Source organism: Dunckerocampus dactyliophorus, chromosome 7 (genome assembly GCF_027744805.1).
Source record: "Dunckerocampus dactyliophorus isolate RoL2022-P2 chromosome 7, RoL_Ddac_1.1, whole genome shotgun sequence".
Classification (NCBI taxonomy): Eukaryota; Metazoa; Chordata; class Actinopteri; order Syngnathiformes; family Syngnathidae; genus Dunckerocampus; species Dunckerocampus dactyliophorus.
In genome coordinates this window covers 3894795-3914793 of record NC_072825.1, presented here as the reverse complement: position 1 = coordinate 3914793, position 19999 = coordinate 3894795, and the positions used below count along the sequence as shown (strand labels likewise).

The 19999-nt window shown below is 44.8% G+C and overlaps 2 protein-coding genes across 4 annotated transcripts in view; one reads left to right on the top strand and one right to left on the bottom strand.

Moving 5' to 3' along the window:
* The window catches only part of sh3bp5b (SH3-domain binding protein 5b (BTK-associated)), a 9685-nt gene extending 8364 nt beyond the window's left edge, over positions 1-1321 (top strand). The window contains exons 8-9 of the mRNA XM_054781611.1: positions 156-473; positions 824-1321. Coding sequence (XP_054637586.1) covers positions 156-473; positions 824-1017 — 512 coding nt within the window. The 3' untranslated portion in view covers positions 1018-1321. The remainder of the gene's footprint in view (positions 1-155; positions 474-823) is intronic.
* On the bottom strand, positions 329-19999 carry capn7 (calpain 7). 3 transcript variants are annotated; one of them, XR_008572021.1, is made up of 22 exons: positions 19677-19999; positions 19378-19486; positions 17746-17903; positions 17593-17660; positions 17288-17515; positions 17101-17187; positions 16870-16996; positions 16705-16790; positions 16503-16596; positions 16249-16395; positions 13414-13520; positions 13078-13198; positions 12833-12977; positions 10648-10747; positions 10404-10539; positions 10235-10310; positions 9855-10000; positions 8239-8301; positions 6459-6589; positions 4147-4236; positions 3203-3552; positions 333-3069 (listed from the first exon to the last, which is right to left on the bottom strand). XR_008572021.1 is itself a non-coding variant. In XM_054781609.1 (21 exons), the coding sequence occupies exons 1-21, from the start codon at positions 19776-19778 to the stop codon at positions 3408-3410; spliced, it is 2466 nt and encodes an 821-aa protein (XP_054637584.1). In that variant the 5' UTR covers positions 19779-19999; the 3' UTR covers positions 333-3407. The 3 variants fall into 3 exon arrangements, 2 of the variants coding, with proteins under 2 accessions (XP_054637585.1, XP_054637584.1); XM_054781609.1 differs by having other exon boundaries at positions 333-3552; XM_054781610.1 differs by lacking the exons at positions 9855-10000; positions 10404-10539 and having other exon boundaries at positions 329-3552.

Sequence of the window (19999 nt, the reverse complement as noted above, 5' to 3'; positions counted from 1 at the left end):
ATCTCAGATGTTTGAGTCATGTTCCTGTTGTAATGATGCATTCAAGCGCTGCTAGGAGAGGAAAAACACTTTTTTTTTTTTTTTTAATTTCTCTTCTCTCCATCCCTCCTCCCCTCCAACCTCCCTCGTCTCATTGTCTGCGGCGCCCCCTGCAGTGTTGTCTGTGTGCTTTGACGACGAGGCATGCGGTGCAGGCAGCATCATGTCAGAGGAAGATTCCGACACGCGTTCCACTTGCAGTTTGGCTTCCACTCCCAGCAGCCCTCAGGAGCTCCTGTCACCATGTCCCTTCACCCCTCCGTCACCAACTCCCTCCTCCTCCTCCTCGCACTCATCAGCGCCTCCCTCCAGGCCCTGCAGCCTGGACCTCCCCAACTCAGTCTCCCTGTCGGACTTCGGCCTCATCTCGCCGGTGCTCGGCCCTCGCAGCGAGTGCAGCGGAGCGTCATCACCCGAGTGCGACCTGGAGAGAGGTGGGTGATGGGATGATGGTGTGGCCTCTTTGCATTCCATATCCACCCTAACATCAGTAACAAAGAAGGCTAAAGTATTTAAAATTAGCTGGAGGTGGAGCTTAATTAAGGGACAGAATGAAGTTGCTGATACATGCGGACCATAAGACCTCACTCTCACCCCATGTGGTCCTTAGAGGTATTACAAGATGTGGTCTGCAAACATTCTAGCTTGAATTCCACGTTTTCACTCGTACAATCTTTGTGGGCTGAGCAGTACCAAGTAGAGTTGTGCACAAAAGCAGTAAAGCAAATGTTCAAGTGTGTGAAAGTATATAGCTACGTGATGATCATGTGACCCTCTGTCGCAGGTGAGCGAGCAGAAGGTGCGGAGGTGACTTTGGACAACAGGCCCATCATCAACAAGAACGTGATGTCCAGCACCAAGAAGAGTTTCAATCTGGAGGCTCGCTTCAGCTTCCTCAACCTGCGGCGCCAACGCAGTGATGCCAAAAACACGGATAACTTTTCCCAGAAGGCCGTGGTGTTGGTCAAAGGACTGTGAGGACTAAGTTCACTTCCCAGTCTGTTTGGACCAACTGCACTCCATCAGGAAGACGAGGACTACTAAGCTGATGTTGCACCTTTTGAGAAAGATGAGTACTGTTAGAAGAATAAGTTAGTTTTTTTTGTTGTTTTTGTTTTATCTCCACTGAAAATAGTTCACAAAAAGAAATGAGCCGTCATGTTAAATGTCTTCGTCCTTGTTAGTAAGTCAGTGTTGACATTCGATGGAAGCTAGTGGCCAGACGAGGAAGGTCAGTCAATGTGTCTCGTTGGAATGTTGAATAAAGGAAACGTTGCACTGATGCATCGTTCTTTTACTGGGGTCACTTCATTCGCTGCAGCTGTACAATCCATTCTCAATTCTGCCTCCATTTTATTCAATTAACAATATTAAGTTGAGACGACTCCTACGCTAAAAGGCCCAAAAGTATTGGGACACAGGCAGCCCTGTGAGGGCAGACTCAGAAAAACAGTTTAATGAAGCAGCCATGACACTAGGAAAGAAAATGATCATTTAATTTAACACAATGAATGTGGAAGAAGTTCAGAGCCACACCACTACTGGCCTTCTAGTCTGTAAACAGCTGATGGGAGCAGATGAGGGCAACATAGCAGACTGACATGCATGACTATCCTACATGGGATTAACACGCATCACTAGCCTAGAGTGTTGTTTGCAAGAGGTGTCCCGAGACCAGCAAGTCTGGACATCCCTACTGAGACTGTTGCCCCTGTAACACGGATAAGCAGAAGAAAATGTGTGATGTGCGAGTATGTTAGCAAACCTCACTCCCTGAATTAAGAGGCATGCTGAGCGTCTGGTTGACAGTACGAGGTTTTGGCTCGGTGCTTTGAACTCTCAACTCTCACTTCAATGGTGCTGGGTTGGAGGCCACGTCAGTGCGCGGGGCTGGCTGAACCACGCAGGTTACACTTCCAATTGTTTAACTACAAAGTCGATTCTAATCAAAACAATCCCACAACTAAGCATCATGAACGAGTCTTAGTTCACAAACACCTTTTGTTGTTTAAGTACGTATTCATGACACATTTATTTTCATTGTGCTAGCAAAGACAAATGACACTTTTTAACCATTTAGCCTTGGTGGAGGTCTGTCTCGCCTGAGTGACATTCTGGTTGTATTAGGTGAGCGAATGGTAGATGAAGACAAAATATACAGCATGTATACGAGGCACATCTGCATCAGACAGGACAGGACCAGCGCCAGCAGGAGACGGGCCCCCCATCACGGATCATGTTTGCTACCCTCGTAACTGCAATCGTAAGCGTCTCGTGACAGCAAACTGGCTGTCAATCACATGTCAACCTTTTACACGCGTCACATGACCTTTCAGCATCTTTGTTGACGTGCTGCTTTGATGACATCGCTGACAGGATTCGGGGATTGTTGGCATTTTGTATGTATGGTCATATTTGTTTTTTTTCTTTAAAAATAGAAAAATGTATTCTGTTTTTGGTGCATTTTTTCTTCAGCTTTGCATATCTTGATGTACATTTGAATGCTTTTAATGTGGCTCAAAGGGGCAGCCGCATACTGCATGCTTTTGGGACAGTGACGTTATACAAAGCAGCTGACTGAATGTTTTTTTTTGTTTTTGTTTTTTAAGTACATAAATGGCAGAAAAGTGTTCCAAATGAGGAATGTTTAAGATGGTAACGAGACCTTCTCAGAGAGAGTCACATTGGGACACCATGATAATGAAGCAAACACTTCATGCAAGCAACAGGACGTCCGTGCTCTGCGCTACCTGCAGTCTGTTGCCGTGGCAACAAAGCACTGCGTGTCAGAGCCATGCGATAGACAGACAAATGAAATCATGACACAATCGACAAGCTGAATAAACCTCAGAAGACTGAACAGAAGCGACTGACCTTCCCCACATTCTGTAGCCTCCACTCCTGTGGCGATTCACCTTGATGATGTCATACGTTGTCAGTAAACATCTCGTTTTTCCTCTTAGTGAGTAAAGTCCGCCTGGTAACATGGAAACGTTGTGCTGCACAGACTTGATGACTTGACGCACTAGTCTGGAACAGGTTAACACGCTCATTAGGACAAACAGCGACTGAGACAAACGCTCTTCTCATGTATTCAATGTCATCTATGAGGAGGACTGTCGAGACAACTACTCGCCAACATGAGACAAAAAAAAAAACATACCTGATGTGAGGATTGTTTGAATGGAAGTTCAGCCTCGGGAGATGACGACATATTTATTTTGTGTCTACGTGATGATGGCAAACAGTACATACTGGAAGTTTGGTTAAATAATCCCCGAATGACATCATTGTTGTCAATATAATAATTCATCCTTTCATGTGCTGAGTGTGACCAACCCCATCCCCCCCACCCACAAATATCTTCTTCATTGCAGTTGAGACACTTTGAGGGGGGCGGTGCCGGAAAAGTCCAAGAAAAAGGGTCCTTCCTGTTTGGGCAGGAAGGTGGTGGGGATGACGTTGTAGATGCCGGCGGGGACGTGCTCCGCTTCCATGTAGCAGAAGCCACATCTGCAGGATGGGGAGGGGGGGTACATGTTAATAATTTATCAGAACATATAAGTGAGCGGTGTGACACGTGCACATGACATGAGGATGACCCCATGTCCCTGCTACACTCATTAGACTTGGATTGTCTCGCTTGCTTTCTAATTAAGTGGCTCTCTGAGCGTGTCTTTAATTGACAGGAGGACAACAAGCATGTCATGAACAACATCCTGGGGGGGGGGGCTTCTTCAGTCTTGTGACCTCACGTGCTCCTTCACACTGACGGTTTGACGCCAAAGAAGATGTCATGATGAACATGTGGCTGACATTCATAAGTCACACATTGTCACGCGTGCATAACCTCGTTCACACTGAGAAGTACGACAACATGCAGTACGCTTGAAATAATGGCGGCTGAGGAGCAACCTGTAGCAATGGATGCGGTGCACAGAAGAAGAAGAAGTGGCACAGTGCACACCGTACACTTACTGAAGTGTACTGACTAAAGTATTCAATTTGGAAGTGCACTGCATTTTACTGTACTTCTCAGTTTTAATGCATTTATGCACTGAACAAAGTAAGTGCAAGTATACCCACTAGGTGAGACGGGGCAAGTACCTGTAGTCTCCACTGCTCCTCTTGTGTGATGTTGTGTTGGCATCCGCCGCCGTCGACACAGTCACCACCTCAAAGCCCACACTGTATTGCCTGCACGCAGAGAACGTCTGTCAGCGTGTTGCCACTCTCACTGCATCACAGCTACCATGTTTGTTTGCAGGCTGGCAGGATTATAAATGACTGACTCCCTTCCTACGCAAACTGTATCAGGGGTGCTCGTTTCACTGATTCACGAGTGCTCTACGAAGACCTGAGTTTCACTCACTCATTGTTATTCGACAAACACTCAAGTTTCACTGACTAATGGTGAGTCAACAAAGTCGCAAGTGTCACTGACTCACGGGTGCTCGACAAAGACGCAAGTGTCACTGATCTACGAGTGCTCGACAAAGACGTGAGTGTCCCTGACTCACGGGTGCTCGACAAAGACGCGAGTGTCCCTGACTACCAGTTAGTCGACAAAGACTCCAGTTTCACTGAGTAACGGGTGCTTGACGAAGACACGAGTGTCACTGACTCACAAGTGCTCGACGTATACCCAAGTGTCAATGACTGACAGGTGCTCGAGTTTAGCTGACTCACAGGTGCTCGACAAAGACTCGACTCGAGTTTTACTCAATCACGGGTAATCAACAAAGATGCAAGTTTCACTGAATCATGGTTACTTGACAAAAGACTTGCATTTCAATGACTCACAGGTGCGCGCTGAAAACTCATGTGTCACTGACTCACGGTGCTCGTTGAAGACTCAAGTCGAGTTTTACTGACTCACAGGTACTTGACAAAGACTTGAGGTTCACCAAATTATGGGTAGTAGACAAAAACTCGAGTTTCACTGACTCACGATTTCTCGACAAAACACACACTGACTCATGGGTGCTCCATGAGGACTCGAGTGTCACTGACTAACGGGTGCTCACCATCTACAGCTTGGCTGCCAATAGCTAGATGTGTATGTGGGAGTTTCTGCTGAATACTCGAGTACCCGATTCAGTTTAGTGAATGACTCAAAAAAATTTGAGTCAGTAAAAAAAGTGGAGTTTGCCATCACCATGACTTCCGCTCGCCAAAGGCTGAACTTTTTTTGTCCGCCTAGATTGCCACTTGTGGGCTTGCAGGCACAGTCCTCGAGCTTGTGGAGGTGCATCGCGAAGCCGAATGTGCACTTCCTGTTCAGCACTTGAAATGTGTATCGTACGCAGCTGTACCAAACCAAAGGGTTCCATGCCAATAAATAAGAATCTGAATACGTGTACCGTTACACCCATATTCACTACTGTAACTTTGAATGCTGCAACGTGAAAGTTTCATTGCGCTATTGATCCCCCAGCTGTCGGTTGGCACCCAAGTTGAAATGTGCATTACTGGGGTGCAACAGTCTCAGCAGCAACCTGAGGCTGTTTGAGCTAAGGAGCAGCCTTGAATGTTTTCCAAGCATCTGTGATGGAACAACATTGAAGTCAATAGCGGTCTTGCTGGGCGTGACTGTTAACTCATGTAAAACCGTCTGATTGAGCAGTGCGACCACTGATAGGGAACGTGTACAACACAGTGTCCTGTGTGGAGTATTCTATCATCTCTCTATACTTTGTTCTTGCACACTGTTTGTTAAATAATGTTAACACAGTCGGCACACTGGTGAGTTCCATGACACTGGTGGCAGACGTCTGAAGTTCAACTGCGCAGTAAAAGGTTTGTTCGCTCATTAGTCATGTGGTGCAATTGGCTGGTTACACTTTCCGGGTATTGTGTCCCAAGCTGTGACAAACACGCAAGACGGTGCCCCAGTTATATAACAATGCTAATTATCTTTTATAACAAGATGAGCATATAAACGGTAGGTCCAGATGTATTTGGACAGTGATTTTCACAATGGACTTGAAACACAACGTGTCAATGAATGTGTCCATCAGTGCACGGTGTCTGTTTTATTGTTGTGTGTCGAGTGGGCACACGGCAAAGGCTGTCATGTACACACATCGTACACACACACACATCCAGCCAATGCCTGCAGAACATTAAAAACGATGAAGTCACCAAACGACCTAGCTCACTGAGTTACGTAAGCTGACACAAGGACAGTGTGAAATCCATTGTGCAAAGCAATAGCTGTTGATGGATTCGGCACAGTCTAATTTGGCCATCGATTTTCTGGAAAGAATGTTTGTGCAATAGAGAGGAAGATCTGGAAGATTAATACTTAAGTCGGAAACTATTTGCACTTGCTCGAGTCACAGACTGCTACTGTTTCTGCCCTTATTTAGTTCAGAATGAAAGCACAGCTTGGAGCAAACAGAGCGGCTCGAACTGACCTGGATCCTCGCAGTTCTATGAGCAGTGGACCCGCCCGCTCCAGCTGGACTTGGTAGATGGGATTGTTTTTGTACGAGTCCTTGTAGTTCCCACATCCTCCAGCACTCAGGCCTTTCCACTGGCCGTTAACCTGAGGACACAGGACACAGTACGTCAACACACACACACACACACACACACACACACACACACAAGCAGTAATGTGCAGTGAGGTTCATGACTGATGAGGCACTGATTCCTTAGGTTTTGTTTTTTTTGTTAATACATGATGCCCATTAGGGCAGGGTGCTCCTGTTGGCCACAAAGTCAGGAGATCTAGAAGATCTGGGTTCAAATCTCTGGAGTTTGCATAATAATACATTTATTTATTTTATTTGTATAGCGCTTTTCAAGTTACTCAAAGACGCCTTACAATGGAAGATAAAAACAGTATGACGCTAAATAACAAACAGAACAGAAATGCACATTAACATACAACAAACAGAACCAGAAACAAAAGAAGGTCAAGGTCAAGGTCAAATGTATTTATATAGCAGATTTCCAGTTAACTGCCCAAAGTGCTGTACGGCAGCCAATAAAACACAAACTATGGACCAAATTAGTGACACTAATTAAACACTACAAACAATAAAAAAACAATAAAAAACAATTAAAAAACACAATAAAAAACAATGCCCAGGTTAACCTGTGTTAAAAGCAAGTCCATAAAAATAAGATTTCAATAAAGATTTAAAATGCCCCAGTGATTGCAAAGCAAAGCAGCAAAGTATAAAAAGTTAAACATTAAATACAGTTTTAAATAGGGGGGGTTTAAGTTGTTTTTTGAAGGTGGGACGGTCAGAGCAGGCACCAAGTGGTTGGGGCAATAAATTCCAGAGGGTTGGGGCGGCAATGGAGAAGGCTGGGTCGGGTCAGGAGCTTGGAGTCTGAGGAGCGAAGGGAACGTGAGGGATTGTGTCGATGGAGCAGGTCTGTGAGGTATGGAGGGGCCAGATTGTGGAGGGCTTTGAAAGTGATGAGGAGCACTTTGAAAAGGATGCGTTGAGGGACGGGGAGCCAGTGGAGGTTTTGAAGGACAGGGGTGATGTGTTCACGGGAACGGGTGGAGGTGAGAAGGCGGGCAGCGGAGTTCTGGATGTACTGTAATCTACTGAGGATTTTGGATGGTGTGCCATAGAGAATGCTATTGCAGTAATCAATTCTGGACGTGACAAAGGCAAAGGCATGAATGAGGATTTCAGCAGCAGAGAATGTGAGAGATGGACGGAGTCGGGCTATGTTCTTAAGATGGAAAAATGCAGTCTGGGTTGTTTGTTTCATGTGTGGTTCCGATGAGAGGGTAGAGTCGAGGAGGATGCCAAGGTTGCGGATGAGTGAGGGTGGCGTTATCCAGATTGAGGCAGAAATCTTGAGTGGATTTTGTGATGTTGCTAGGACCAATGATGATTATGTCTTTTTGTCACTGTTACGTTTAAGAAAGTTGTGTCTCTTCATTGGGGTCTGTTGAGCCACTGTTTGTCTGGTCCCTCACCTGGAACCTGTTTGTCATGGGCGACCCTACCAGGGCCGTAGAAGCCCCTAACAACTTACCTCCTAGGATCCTTGGGACACGCAAACTCCTTCACTACAATAATGTGGTGGCTGAGGAAGGAGTAATACAATTCAATTGGCAAATATTTATTTCACGTTATTATTATTCTGCTTATTATTCTCTGAGGTGCTGCCTCCTCTGACCGCACGTGACTACACACAAGCATAATCCTGCACTTGCTGACTTACCCTCTTGGTGTGTGTGAAGGGATTTGGGATCTTGGAGAAGCTGAATTTGCATCCAGAGTAAACCTGCAAAAAAAAAAATACAAGTGTTGGGCCCACACTATGCTTGTCAGAAAATCATTCATACAAGATGTGTCTGAAAAGTTCCAGGACTGTTGCTGTGGATGATATCCTTGGATGTGAGGGGCATCAACCAATGAGAGTTCTTGCCGCAGGGCCAGACAATCAACCAGCACGTCTACAAAGAGATCCTGCGGAGTTTGCTTTGTTCTGAGTACTCGTGGCTGCGTCACCACGACAACTCGCCTGCTCACAACGTCCTGAGCGTCAGCATCTGGTCAACAGGAACATCGCCATGCTGGAGCAACATCCCTACTCACAGACCTGGCTCCTTGCAATTTTTTCCTCTTTCCAAGGGGGTCATCAAGGGGACCTGTGTTGAAGACGTGGATGACATCAAGATGGCCGTGACGATGGAGCTGCGGAGGATCCAGGCGTAGCAGAGACGGCTGGGAAAGTGCATTAGACTCCAGGGGAATTACTTCCAAGAGGGAAAACTTTTACTGAGTATTTTAGACATGAAATATATCTTTTGTGAATCTCGGGATTCAACAAAAGATGCATTATTTTCTAAAGAACTGACATGCAGTGAGCGGTAGTGTGGAAATTAGATAGAGAATCTCTTGAGAAGCTCTTGGTTCCTTGGACAGTTAGTGAGGTACAGCAGAAAAACAATGAAGAGAACTGAATGTGTTACATTGGACAAAGAGGATTTACGTGTGTGTGCAGTTTTTCCATGAAATCTGTTCTGAAAGAAAATAAATGAAATGGCTTTGAAGAGTTCACAGAAGTGTGTACCACAGAGTGTTCATGCTTATGCTTGAACAGTGCGCATTAGCTAAAGTAGAGTCTGGAAGATCTAGAAAGCTTTCTGTGCGGGTTATCGTATGTAGCTGGGAGTCCACCACTCAACACAAAGGCCCGAAAATTAGCATAATAGGTCTCCTTTAAGAAATTTTTGCCACAAAATGTCCTTTTTTTGGTCTTGTCCATGGCACCTTTCTGATGAGGTGGGGTAAACGTCCCACACCATCATTGGGGGTCCCAGCACGACCCCAAAATGTCAAGAAAAGAACACTTTTCCGAGTGGATTTTTTCACCATTTTGTCATTTTTTCCCTAAGTTTTCTGCCACAAAATTTCATTTTCTTTCAATCTTGTTCACGGCCCCTTTCTAGTCTGGGAGGTAGGGCAAACTTCCCACACTATCATCGGGGGTTACGGCAAGACAGCAAAATGGCACAAAAGGCCACTTTTCCGAGAAGTCAATTTTTAGTCATTTCATTATTTCTTTCTTATATAAAAAAAAAATTCAAATTTTACTTGAAAATGATTTTTTTCTGTCTCATTTATGGCACATTTTTTCCCAATTTTTCTGATGCTTAATTTATTTATTTTCCCCTCATTTGCAGCACCATTCTGGTCTGGGAGGTAGGCGAAACTTCCCACATCATCGGGATTTACGGCAGAAAAGCTCACTTTTCTGAGGGGTCAATTTTCATCTGTTTGATCAGGACTACAAAAAAATGTACAGTCAAAACAAGCAGGAGTATCGCTCACTCTCAGTGTGTAGTTGATGGTGTTCTGCTTCTCGTACTGCGACACCACCAGCGTGAAGATGTGCGTCCCCGTGCTCGTCAACCTTATCTTGGTCAGGTAGTGGGGGCTGTTGATTCTGATGCCGTCGATGTAGGGAGGGGGCTCGGCTGCATGGGGGGGACAGGACAAAAGAATCATTTGTCTCCTATTAACAGTTTGGTTTTGTACATAAAGATCATATGCTTTTACAAAGATACACTGTCAGAGGTATTCATGTTTAATTTTAGGTACTCTATCATACTTGGAAGTGTGTCTAATATTTTGGTGTGATTGGACGCGAGGATGGGCAGTCAAACACTTCCCTGACTATTCCAAGAAGAAGAAAGACACTGAGGTCTCACCTGGATAGTAAACCTTCTTGCCGTCAGTCTTGTAAACAACCAGAGTGATGAACTCTCGGTTCTGTGCAAAATCCTCCTGTGAGCACACAAAGAAAAACACAAAGATGACAACACATCCTCCTGACCACATGTAATATGACATCATCATCATCATCTCCCAGCCCTCCACCTTGTCAGTGATGTGTCTGGTGAGGAGGACCCATACAGCAGCGCCCCCTGCTGGACACTGCACCTCCAGCTTGTACTGGGGGTTGTTGGCTAAACTGTAGACGTCCTTCACCGGGCCCTGCTTTCCATCCCAGCTGCTGCAAAACACACACAGCACACACTTCAGGCTGACCTCCATGCTGCATGAATAACAACATACACACAAACCAACTGACTACTTACATTTTTGTTTTTTAAAGACAAACCTGTGAATACACGTGGATTCCTTGAAGAGGGCGGGGTTCCAGCTTAGGTAGATGACGTCATAGTACTGACACAGGTCTTCCCATGCGATCCAAAAAACACCTGAAGAGACCAAACATGTAAGATGAAAGCCACGCTGCTTCTGTGTAGTCACTAAACAGTACCTTCTGACCCCATCTTGACATTTTATAGTTCTTCGTCGGGGTTGAGCACCTTTTGTGCAATTCTCCTCCAACACACGAGGGGCGGTACTTTCTCTCATTGACTATTTAGCTTGCTAGCTTCCAAACAATGTGTTTATTGGAGCTGGAAGTAAATCAATGTTACAACAGTCACTTTTTTATTTTATTTTATTTTTTGCAAATGTTGATCTGAAATTGGAGGAGAAGGTGTTCATGAAGGTGCACGCCAAGCTATGCAGGAGGAATTATATATATAATTATAATTATAGCTAAAATGTCATTGTAGCAACTCAAAATGATTCTCAGTAGTTTGTGTGGCCCCCACGTGCTAGTACGCATGCCTGACAACGTCGGGGCATGCTCCTAATGAGACTACGGATGGTGTCCTGGGGGATCTCCTCCCAGACCAGGGCATCACTGCGGTACCTGGACGCATGGAGGAGATTCCAGGAGACAGGTAGTTACTCCAGGAGAGCTGGACAGGGCCGTAGAAGGTCCTTCAACCCTCAGCAGGATCGGTATCTGCTCCTTTGTGCAAGGAGGAACAGGATGAGCACTGCCAGAGCCCTACAAAATGACCTCCAGCAGGCCACTGGTGTGAATGTTTCTGACCAAACAATCAGAAACAGGCTACATGAGGGTGGCCTGAGGGCCCGACGTCCTGTAGTGGGCCCTGTGCTCACTGCCCAGCACCGTAGAGCTCGATTGGCATTTGCCATGGACCACCAGAATTGGCAACTACACCACTGGTGTCCTGTGCTCTTCACTGATGAGAGCAAGTTCAACCTGAGCACATGCGACAGACGTGAAAGGGTCTGGAGATGCCGTTATGCTGCCTGCAACATCATTCAGCATCATTCAGCATGACCGGTTTGGTGGTGGGTCAGTGATGGTCTGGGGAGGCATATCCCTGGAAGGACGCACAGACCTCTACAGGTTAGATAATGGCACCCTGACTGCTATTAGGTATCGGGATGAAATCCTTGGACCCATTGTCAGAACCTACGCTGGTGCAGTGGGACCTGGGTTCCTCCTGGTCCACGACAATGCCCGACCTCATGTGGCTAGTGTATGCAGGTAGGTCCTGGAGGATGAAGGAATTGATACCACTGACTGGCCCCCACGTTCACCTGACCTAAACCCAATAGAACACCTCTGGGACATTATGTTTAGGTCCATCCGGCGCCGCCAGGTCTGTTTTACCATGCACATGACAATAAAACTCTCTTGAAAACTCTCTTGAATCTCCTCAGACTGTCAAGGAGCTCATTGATGCCCTGGTCCAGATCTGGGAGGAGATCCCCCAGGACACCATCCGTAGTCTCATTAGGGGCATGCCCCGACGTTGTCAGGCATGCGTTCAAGCACGTGGCGGCCACACAAACTACTGAGAATCATTTTGAGTTGCTACAATGACATTTTAGCAAAATGGACCAGTGTGCTGCATCATTTTTTCACTTTCATTTTTGGGGTGTCTTTGATTTCCCCCCTCTATAGGGTGATCATTTTCATTTCTATCAAATGATGTGGCATCATTTTGTTACTAATACATCACCCACTTATTATCAGGAAAGATATTCAACATCATTTTTCCCCCAGTTTAGATCTGATGTGTATTTGAAGTGTTCCTTTAATTTTTTTTGAGCAGTGTATATATATATACACACACACACACATTTATCCATTCATACAGTATATTACTTAACATTGATTTCAAGTTTTTTTTTAACAAACAAATTTTTAAGGTGTGGCGACTTTTATGTTGTTGTGGCGCTGCGCCACGATCAATTGAATGTAGCGGAAACCCTGCAGCTTTTACTGTCCATGTCGCCGGGACGCAGCATTATACTTTTTGGAGGTGCACGTCAAGCTACGAAGGAGGTTGTGGAGGGGGAGAGGTGAGCCGGCATAGCGTACGGTGGCTCCCCGACACAGAAACATAAAGCAGACACTCGCAACTGTAAATTCAACCATAACGCTGCTGAAGTTACGAGAAGAGTAATACCGTTATCAAACTTCTGCGCTGTTTTGGGGTCAAAGTTGAGGTATTTCAGGAGTTCGGGGGTCCAGTTCTTGTCATCCCGCTCGCTATAGCGTCCCTTCCAGCGCAAGTGGCTCCACGGGTTCTTCAGCTGCAGGAAACGCATATTCTACGAGAGAAACACGGCAACAGGACATGTTAAAGGAAAGTGTCCCGCTGGAGGGAATGAAGCTGAGTTTACATGTTAACGCTACTTTCTTTAGGCTAACCTTGTACTCCCTGATGTCGAGAACTGCATAGGCATGAGTTGGCACCAAACCCCATCTCTCCCCTTCCTCCTCTGTCATCACCCCAGTTGCTGTGGTGATGAGCACGTCGCCCCGATGGAACCTGCAGTTGCAAAAAGAGTCTCAAAATCAACGTCAAATGTGTTTATTGCCACATGAACAGTTCAAATGCATTTTTCCATGAATAACATTATCCTTACCATGACCCAAACCCTACCACCAAACACACATGTCAAGGTGGGGGAAAGACAAGAAAAGACAACAAAGTCTCACAGTGACAAAGAAAGAGGTGAGGGTGTTATTAAAAGTGATGCTCACCTCTGGAAAAGCATGCGGAAAGTGTCATCCTTGCTGAACGATTGATTGTCAGAGTGCATGGCGATGCGTTCAGGGATCCAGCCGGTGAGCGCGTGCAGATCAATGTTCTATACAAATATAAATCGTAAAAATACACTGTGGCTTTACAACTTAAAATCTTACCAATTACCCACTGGTTTTAAATGACACTGCATTTATCTACTTCAGTTACCGCTGTGATGAAATTACAAATTAAGTGACTGTTTATTTCATCAACTGTAAAATTTGGAAGCACCTCAAGAAAGCCACCTCATTAACCACATACAGTATCACCCTCCTGAACTTCCTTCTGTGGGTTATGTTTAAAGACATTATAAATGGAACTAAGATACGTGACATCAATGACCTGAGGCATAAGATCACTGATACCATTGCAACACTACAGCGAACACGACAGGAAATCCACAACTGTCTTCATGTGTTTCATGCAACTAACTAACTTCAATATCTACTTGGGACAAGTTGATGCACGAGATTGGGTCCACAAGGACAAAACGAGACGGGATTTTAACAGTAATTCGAACAAATTTGGCATACTGGCTTGTTTGTGTCCATGGGCTCATTTTGCTCATTATTAATATTCCCATACGGGGGCTGTGGCATTTGGCTTTGCAATAATCTTTTCTCCTCCTAATTTCTACAACATTACCTTGCATTGCTCCTCATGAGGCTCCCTTGCTGCCCCTAACTGTATGACTGACAAGAGGTCTCACTCTGTTGTTCTTCGGAACGCTGTTACTCTATGAAGCATCTACTGTAGTTCAGGGGTCGGGTACCTTTTTGGCCAAGAGAGCCACGAAAGCCACATATTTTAAAATGTATTTCTGTGAGAGCTATGTAATATTTTTTAACACTGAATACAACTAAATGTGTGCGTTTTAAAGCAAGATTAACAATTTTAGAATATAATAAGTCTCTGAATTTATTCTTTTTAATAACATTGTTATACTGAAGCCAAGCAATAATATATAAAAATACTTTTTACCATTAATGCAAATTCTAGTGCCACATGGTTTTGCACCTTACTCTTTATCTTTCTTTCTTTTTGCCATCTTCTTCGTAAAAAGGGTTTGCTCTGCAGAATTAGCTAGCTATTTAATCAAAAGAGGGAAGTTTACTTCTTGACGTCTCAATGAGCCGGGTAGGCTACCGCATTATTCAATAATAATCAAGTTTTGGTGTCTGACCCGGAAAATATGGTAAGCACAGCTGGCATTGGCTCTTGCCAAACGCACTGCGGTAGAAAATGGATGGATGGCTTAAAATTAGGGATGTCCGATAATGGCTTTTTTGCCGAAAACCGATATTGTCCAACTCTCAATTTCAACCGATACCTATATTTGTAACATCACATATCTTTTTCTAGTAAAATTGTTGTAAAGTAACAATACTCTTAAATGAGTACAGTTGTTTTGTTGGCTACTCCACCCATCTCTAAGTAGATAATTCATGCATTACATATTTTATATAAAAATACATTTGTGTTTCTTGTGCCTTGATTTATGTTATTTTTGGAAGTATTTAATTTATTTTTAGTTCAAGGGGTATCGTTTAAAATACAGGAATTTGCTGATTATTATTTTGATTGATAACTTTCATGTTCTTATTTTATATTCTTATTTTATTGCATTAAAAGTACTATATATATATATATATATATATATATATATATACATACTGTGTATGGTTTTTCGGCACTAGTTTGTGCTCTATAGCTGATGTAATGTCAATTACTACTGTGTTGGATCAATAAAGTTCTTATCTAAGCCATCTGAGAAGATCAAATACATTGTTTTTGGTGCCTACCTGTTTCCCAAGTGTATTAGTGCGTGTGTGAATGTATAAACAAGAGGCATTAACTTCAATGTCTTTGTAGAAAGGCGTTTTATGAAGTACATTTCCTTGTATTGACTTACAGCGCAGCCTTGCCGCATCCAATACGGTGGCAACGCCGACGTACAGCTCAGAGAAGCGGCGTCTACATATATGGTTTTGACAGCTGAGCTTCCCGTTTCCCAGCGTGCTTTGCTGTACTGTTGTTGTAAACAGCCGCTAAGTTAAATGTTTAGAGCTCACATAGTTGTCGGTTATTCTGCATTACTCGTTGGTAGTGTCTTATCCGTGGTTATCTACCTACCTATTGTTATCTATCTATGCTGTGTGGTGGTTTTTTTTTAGCTCTTTCTTTAAAATTATCGGCCCGATAATTATCAGTGGCCAATACTGTAATATCGGACATCCATACTTAAAATGCATTAAAAAATTTTGAAGTTAGAACGTTATTTTTAACAATGTGATTCCTGTAATGTTTTACTTTAAAATGTCAGTGAATAAAAAGAGCCACATCTGGCTCACAAGCCATAGGTTCCCTAACCATGCTCTAGGTCCTGAACCAATGCACAGAGTGAACGCTCTTCCTGCCTGTTTGGCGGCGAGAGACGAGGAAAACAGACACGTATGCACATGGGAATATATGGAGGTCGGCAAAATTATCGTGTTCATTTTAATTTCTCGTGTGATTAATTAATTTATTATCATGTGACATTTTTTTTCTGAATGAGAAATCTTGCCACATTTTAATCTTGCAAGATCTTGTGACGCGAGACCTTGTGACACCCCTATTTACTAATCATTTCTAACCATTTCCCCAGATTTGTCTACTCATTTGCTTTTGTAATTAATTTCATGTACATTCAGAAATGTGACCTCATTTCATAATCAGCATCTTCTGCAAAGACTTGAGCGAGTCAAGTTCACACATTCGCACGTCCTGTTCCTTCCTGGAAGTGCACCCACCGAGTTAGAGCCGGGAAAGTCGTAGCCGCCCATCACCTTCATGTAGGCTTTCTCTATGAGAGACACCCACAGCTCGTTCCTGTTGCTGGAGTACGAGCACAGCAGCTCACCGCCACGGTCCACGGGCAGGAGGTCGTCTATGATGACCTGCACACACAAGTGTGGTCCAATCATCTGCCGCCTTTTAACCAGCTTTTAAGTTTATTGAGGAATATTTTGTGTGTGTGTGTGTAATGGTACTAAACCATGTTTACCTTCCTGGGGACTCCGTTGATGTGCAGCTTGACCATGTACTTCCCACAGGGATTGTACTCGGGCTCTCCTCGCCTGTTCTGAGGGTAGATGATGCTGCAGAAACGTAAACACACATCCACCAAGTCCTCAACTTATATTTCCTTCTTGTTCATCTGCAGGTGTTTAAATGCAGGACGGTTCTTAAGTGTGGGTCATAGCTACCTGGTGATGAGCTTCTTGTTGTAGCGCCTCTCGTAGGCGGCGCTGATGGCGAGTGAGGCCACAAACGAACAGTCGGACACCACCGTCTGGACGGCGGGGGCACACATTAAACATTTTTCTTAAAGCAAACAAAAGCGGCACACTTCAGTCGAGAGGAGAGTGGACCTGCTTGATGCTGAAGCTGGACACAGACATGATCATGGTGGGACTGGTGCAGATCTCGTCGGGACGCACCCAGCGGGAGAAGATGGCTTTCTGTTTGGGCGACAGCGCCAGTTTACCCATTTTGTCCCTGGTGGGGAGAATTTGAAAAAACCCATTCTGATATAAAACAAATGGTGGATTTATTGTTTATTTAAGAATGCTGCCATGTTGGAATGAAGAGCGTGCACTCACGAGAAAGGCACGGGAAAGGCAAAGCGCTCCTTGAGGTCCACGCTCATGAAGGGCACGTAGGCGATGCCGTTGATTGTCGACGTGCTCCTGCAAACACAAGAGGACATAATCAGCGGGCAGAAGAAAAATGCGGCAAAAGAGGAAGTCTACACAATCTTCTCACAGGTTCCTCCACAGACTGGCTCACCTGAGGACCTCGATTTCTTCAGACGTGTAGCGCTGACCGTGGGGTTCGCTGGATTGGACTGCCCGGACCGGCTGAGGCTGCTGGCGGTCGTGGAGGGTGAAGTCCGGCCCAAGGGGAAAAAACTGACGGACGGGCCCCGAGGAGCTCGGCTTTGCCCCCGAAGTCCCGGCTCGGTCCTGAGTCTGGGCCGGACCAGGCTTGGACTGTGATTGTTTGAGACCTTCAGCCCTGATGGGACACAGTCGAACTCAGCTGAGAGACTTTCTTGTGCTCAAAACACAGTAACGTTCCCCAGTATGACGTACCGGTCTAAAGCCTGATGGGCCAACTGCTTCAGCTTGGTCTGAAGAGCCTGGTCCGACGTCTCGTTCGACTAAACACATCAGAAGCACAAGTGGAAAAACATGAGAAGAACATGTATAAGAACATGTCCTGCAAAAGAGCATGAGCAGACTCACGGTCTTAATGCACAGCTCCACAGCCTGCGTGTAGAGTTCAATGGCTTCGTCACCGTTTCCCTTCTCGTCCTCTTCAAAGGCTTGTGTGACCAGGAAGTGGGCGCGTTCGAGGTCTACCTGCTGCCGAGACTTCAGTGGGTCACTCTTCTGCACCTCGACTGAGGTTGAAGGTCAAGAAGGGGAAAATAAATTTGTGGACTTTCAAAAGGTGGAAAAACTACAGCCTTTCAAAAGACAGCAGGGACCGTCTTCACATTGCAGAGAAGACAACTATTTACTTAAATCTTACACAATGTTAGCCATTTTTTTCAGATTTGCCCAATATTTGATTTTTTTATTTAATGGTGAAACAGTAAAAAAATGAAAGCCTGAGTGGGATGGTTAAATTTGACTTTAATTGAATTTGTTTAGTCATACACTTTTTATGACCAACCTGAAATTTAAAGCATTGGGTTCATTTAGGGAAAGCATGAGCCTCCAAAGTTAATAGCATAGCATGGAATAGTTGACAGCTACAGAAAAAAATACTTAACACTGTCATCTGTGTCCTCACAAGGGACACTCCCTCAGCCACACACACACACACACACAAGTACCTAGTGTGTGAATACAGTCATGGAAAAACAAAGTCAGACATGCACTGACAAAATACTTCCTTGTTATCAAGTCTTAGGAGTGTAGCAGACGACAGTCTTTAATACGGTGGCCGACGGGACAGAGGCAGACATGCAGCAAAATCTAACTGCTCCAAACACAGAAATGATCCAAAACCAAGAACACACAAACGCCATAAAACACATACGGGATAATGCTGCAGGATCAAAAACAAATACAAACAAAAAATGCTGCAAATGCCCAAAAAACACACACAAACCCCAAAAACAACTGCATGAGAGAAATGCTGCAACTTCACAGAACAAAACGGAAGGTAGGCAGGCTACCAGGAAGTTAGCCAGGCTACCACGAGCAACATAGCCAGATTACCAGGAAGGTTGCCAGGCTACCAGAGGTGCCTGACCTGAGGGATATCCGTCTTTAAAGACATGAGCAAGATGCCTAGAAGATAGAATGAATGGTACATTTTTCTTTATCGGTTTGTTAAACACTTGGCCGTAAATATCGGTTGATCTATAATACTGTAAAACATGTTCATGTTCAGCCTTTAAAGGCGGATCCCTCACATCTTGCGTTCCTGGTATCCTGGTTAACTTCCATTTTGTTTTGTGAACTTGCAGCATTTCTGTCATGCAGTAGTTTTGGGGGGTTGTGTTTTAGCATTTGCAGCATTTTCTCCTTGCATGTATTTTAAGGTGTGTGTTTTTGGATTGTGTTTGGACCATTTGGACATTGCTGCCCCTTTGCCCTTGTCAGCCACCGTACTTCACTTTGCTATAATTAAATGTATCGGAACGTAAATGTAATGGAAGTATACGGATGCCAGCAACTGTGAGTGTGCAATATAGTGCGTTGTGTAAAGGGAACTCTTTCGCTCGGTGGCTTGCGCTGCTCGACTTTACTCCCGCTTGGTGGGGATGTGTGGTCGCCAGTTCGAGCCCCGGTGTTGTGTGCAGGGCGGGACTGTATTCCTGCTGCATGTGCAATTAATCAGACTAGCCAGGTGTAATGACTTACAGACATTGTGGAGGGTTTGCACTCTATCCAAGTACTCATTGACTTTGTCCTGGATTCCCTCCAGTTTGGAGCCTGCCATGCCAGCATAGATGAGGGCCTGCGCTGCCTCCTGAAGCAAAGAAGTAACCGTTACTTACATGTTGTGATGTTTAGCTATTACATGTTCCATTGATAGACAGTCCAAAAGGGGCACAGGAGCATTACATTGCAACAGGAGAGTGAAAGTAAGGAAGGACGCAATATCTCACCGTCACAGGTACAGGTATATGGGCGGTTTCTTAAATGCTCCAGGTACTCACCTTATAATAAAAGACAGCCTCGTTATATTTGGCATTCTGGTCATAGGTGACTGCCGTTTTGGCAAATTTGACAGCGTCGAGCTCCAAAGCCGCGCTGTCCATCTCTACACAACTTGTTGACTAAGTGACAAGCTAGCCGCCAAATGAACACAATGTTAACGTCTCTTCCTTATAGAACAGCTACGTTCATGAAGGCAGACAAAACACAGCAACATAATGGCGGTAATCCGGTAGAAGAAGTCTCATTCCATTTCCCGAGTCAGTCAATAGTTACCGCTTACCAACAAACGTCTTCCCTGTCAAAACAAGCATGTTGTTTCCGG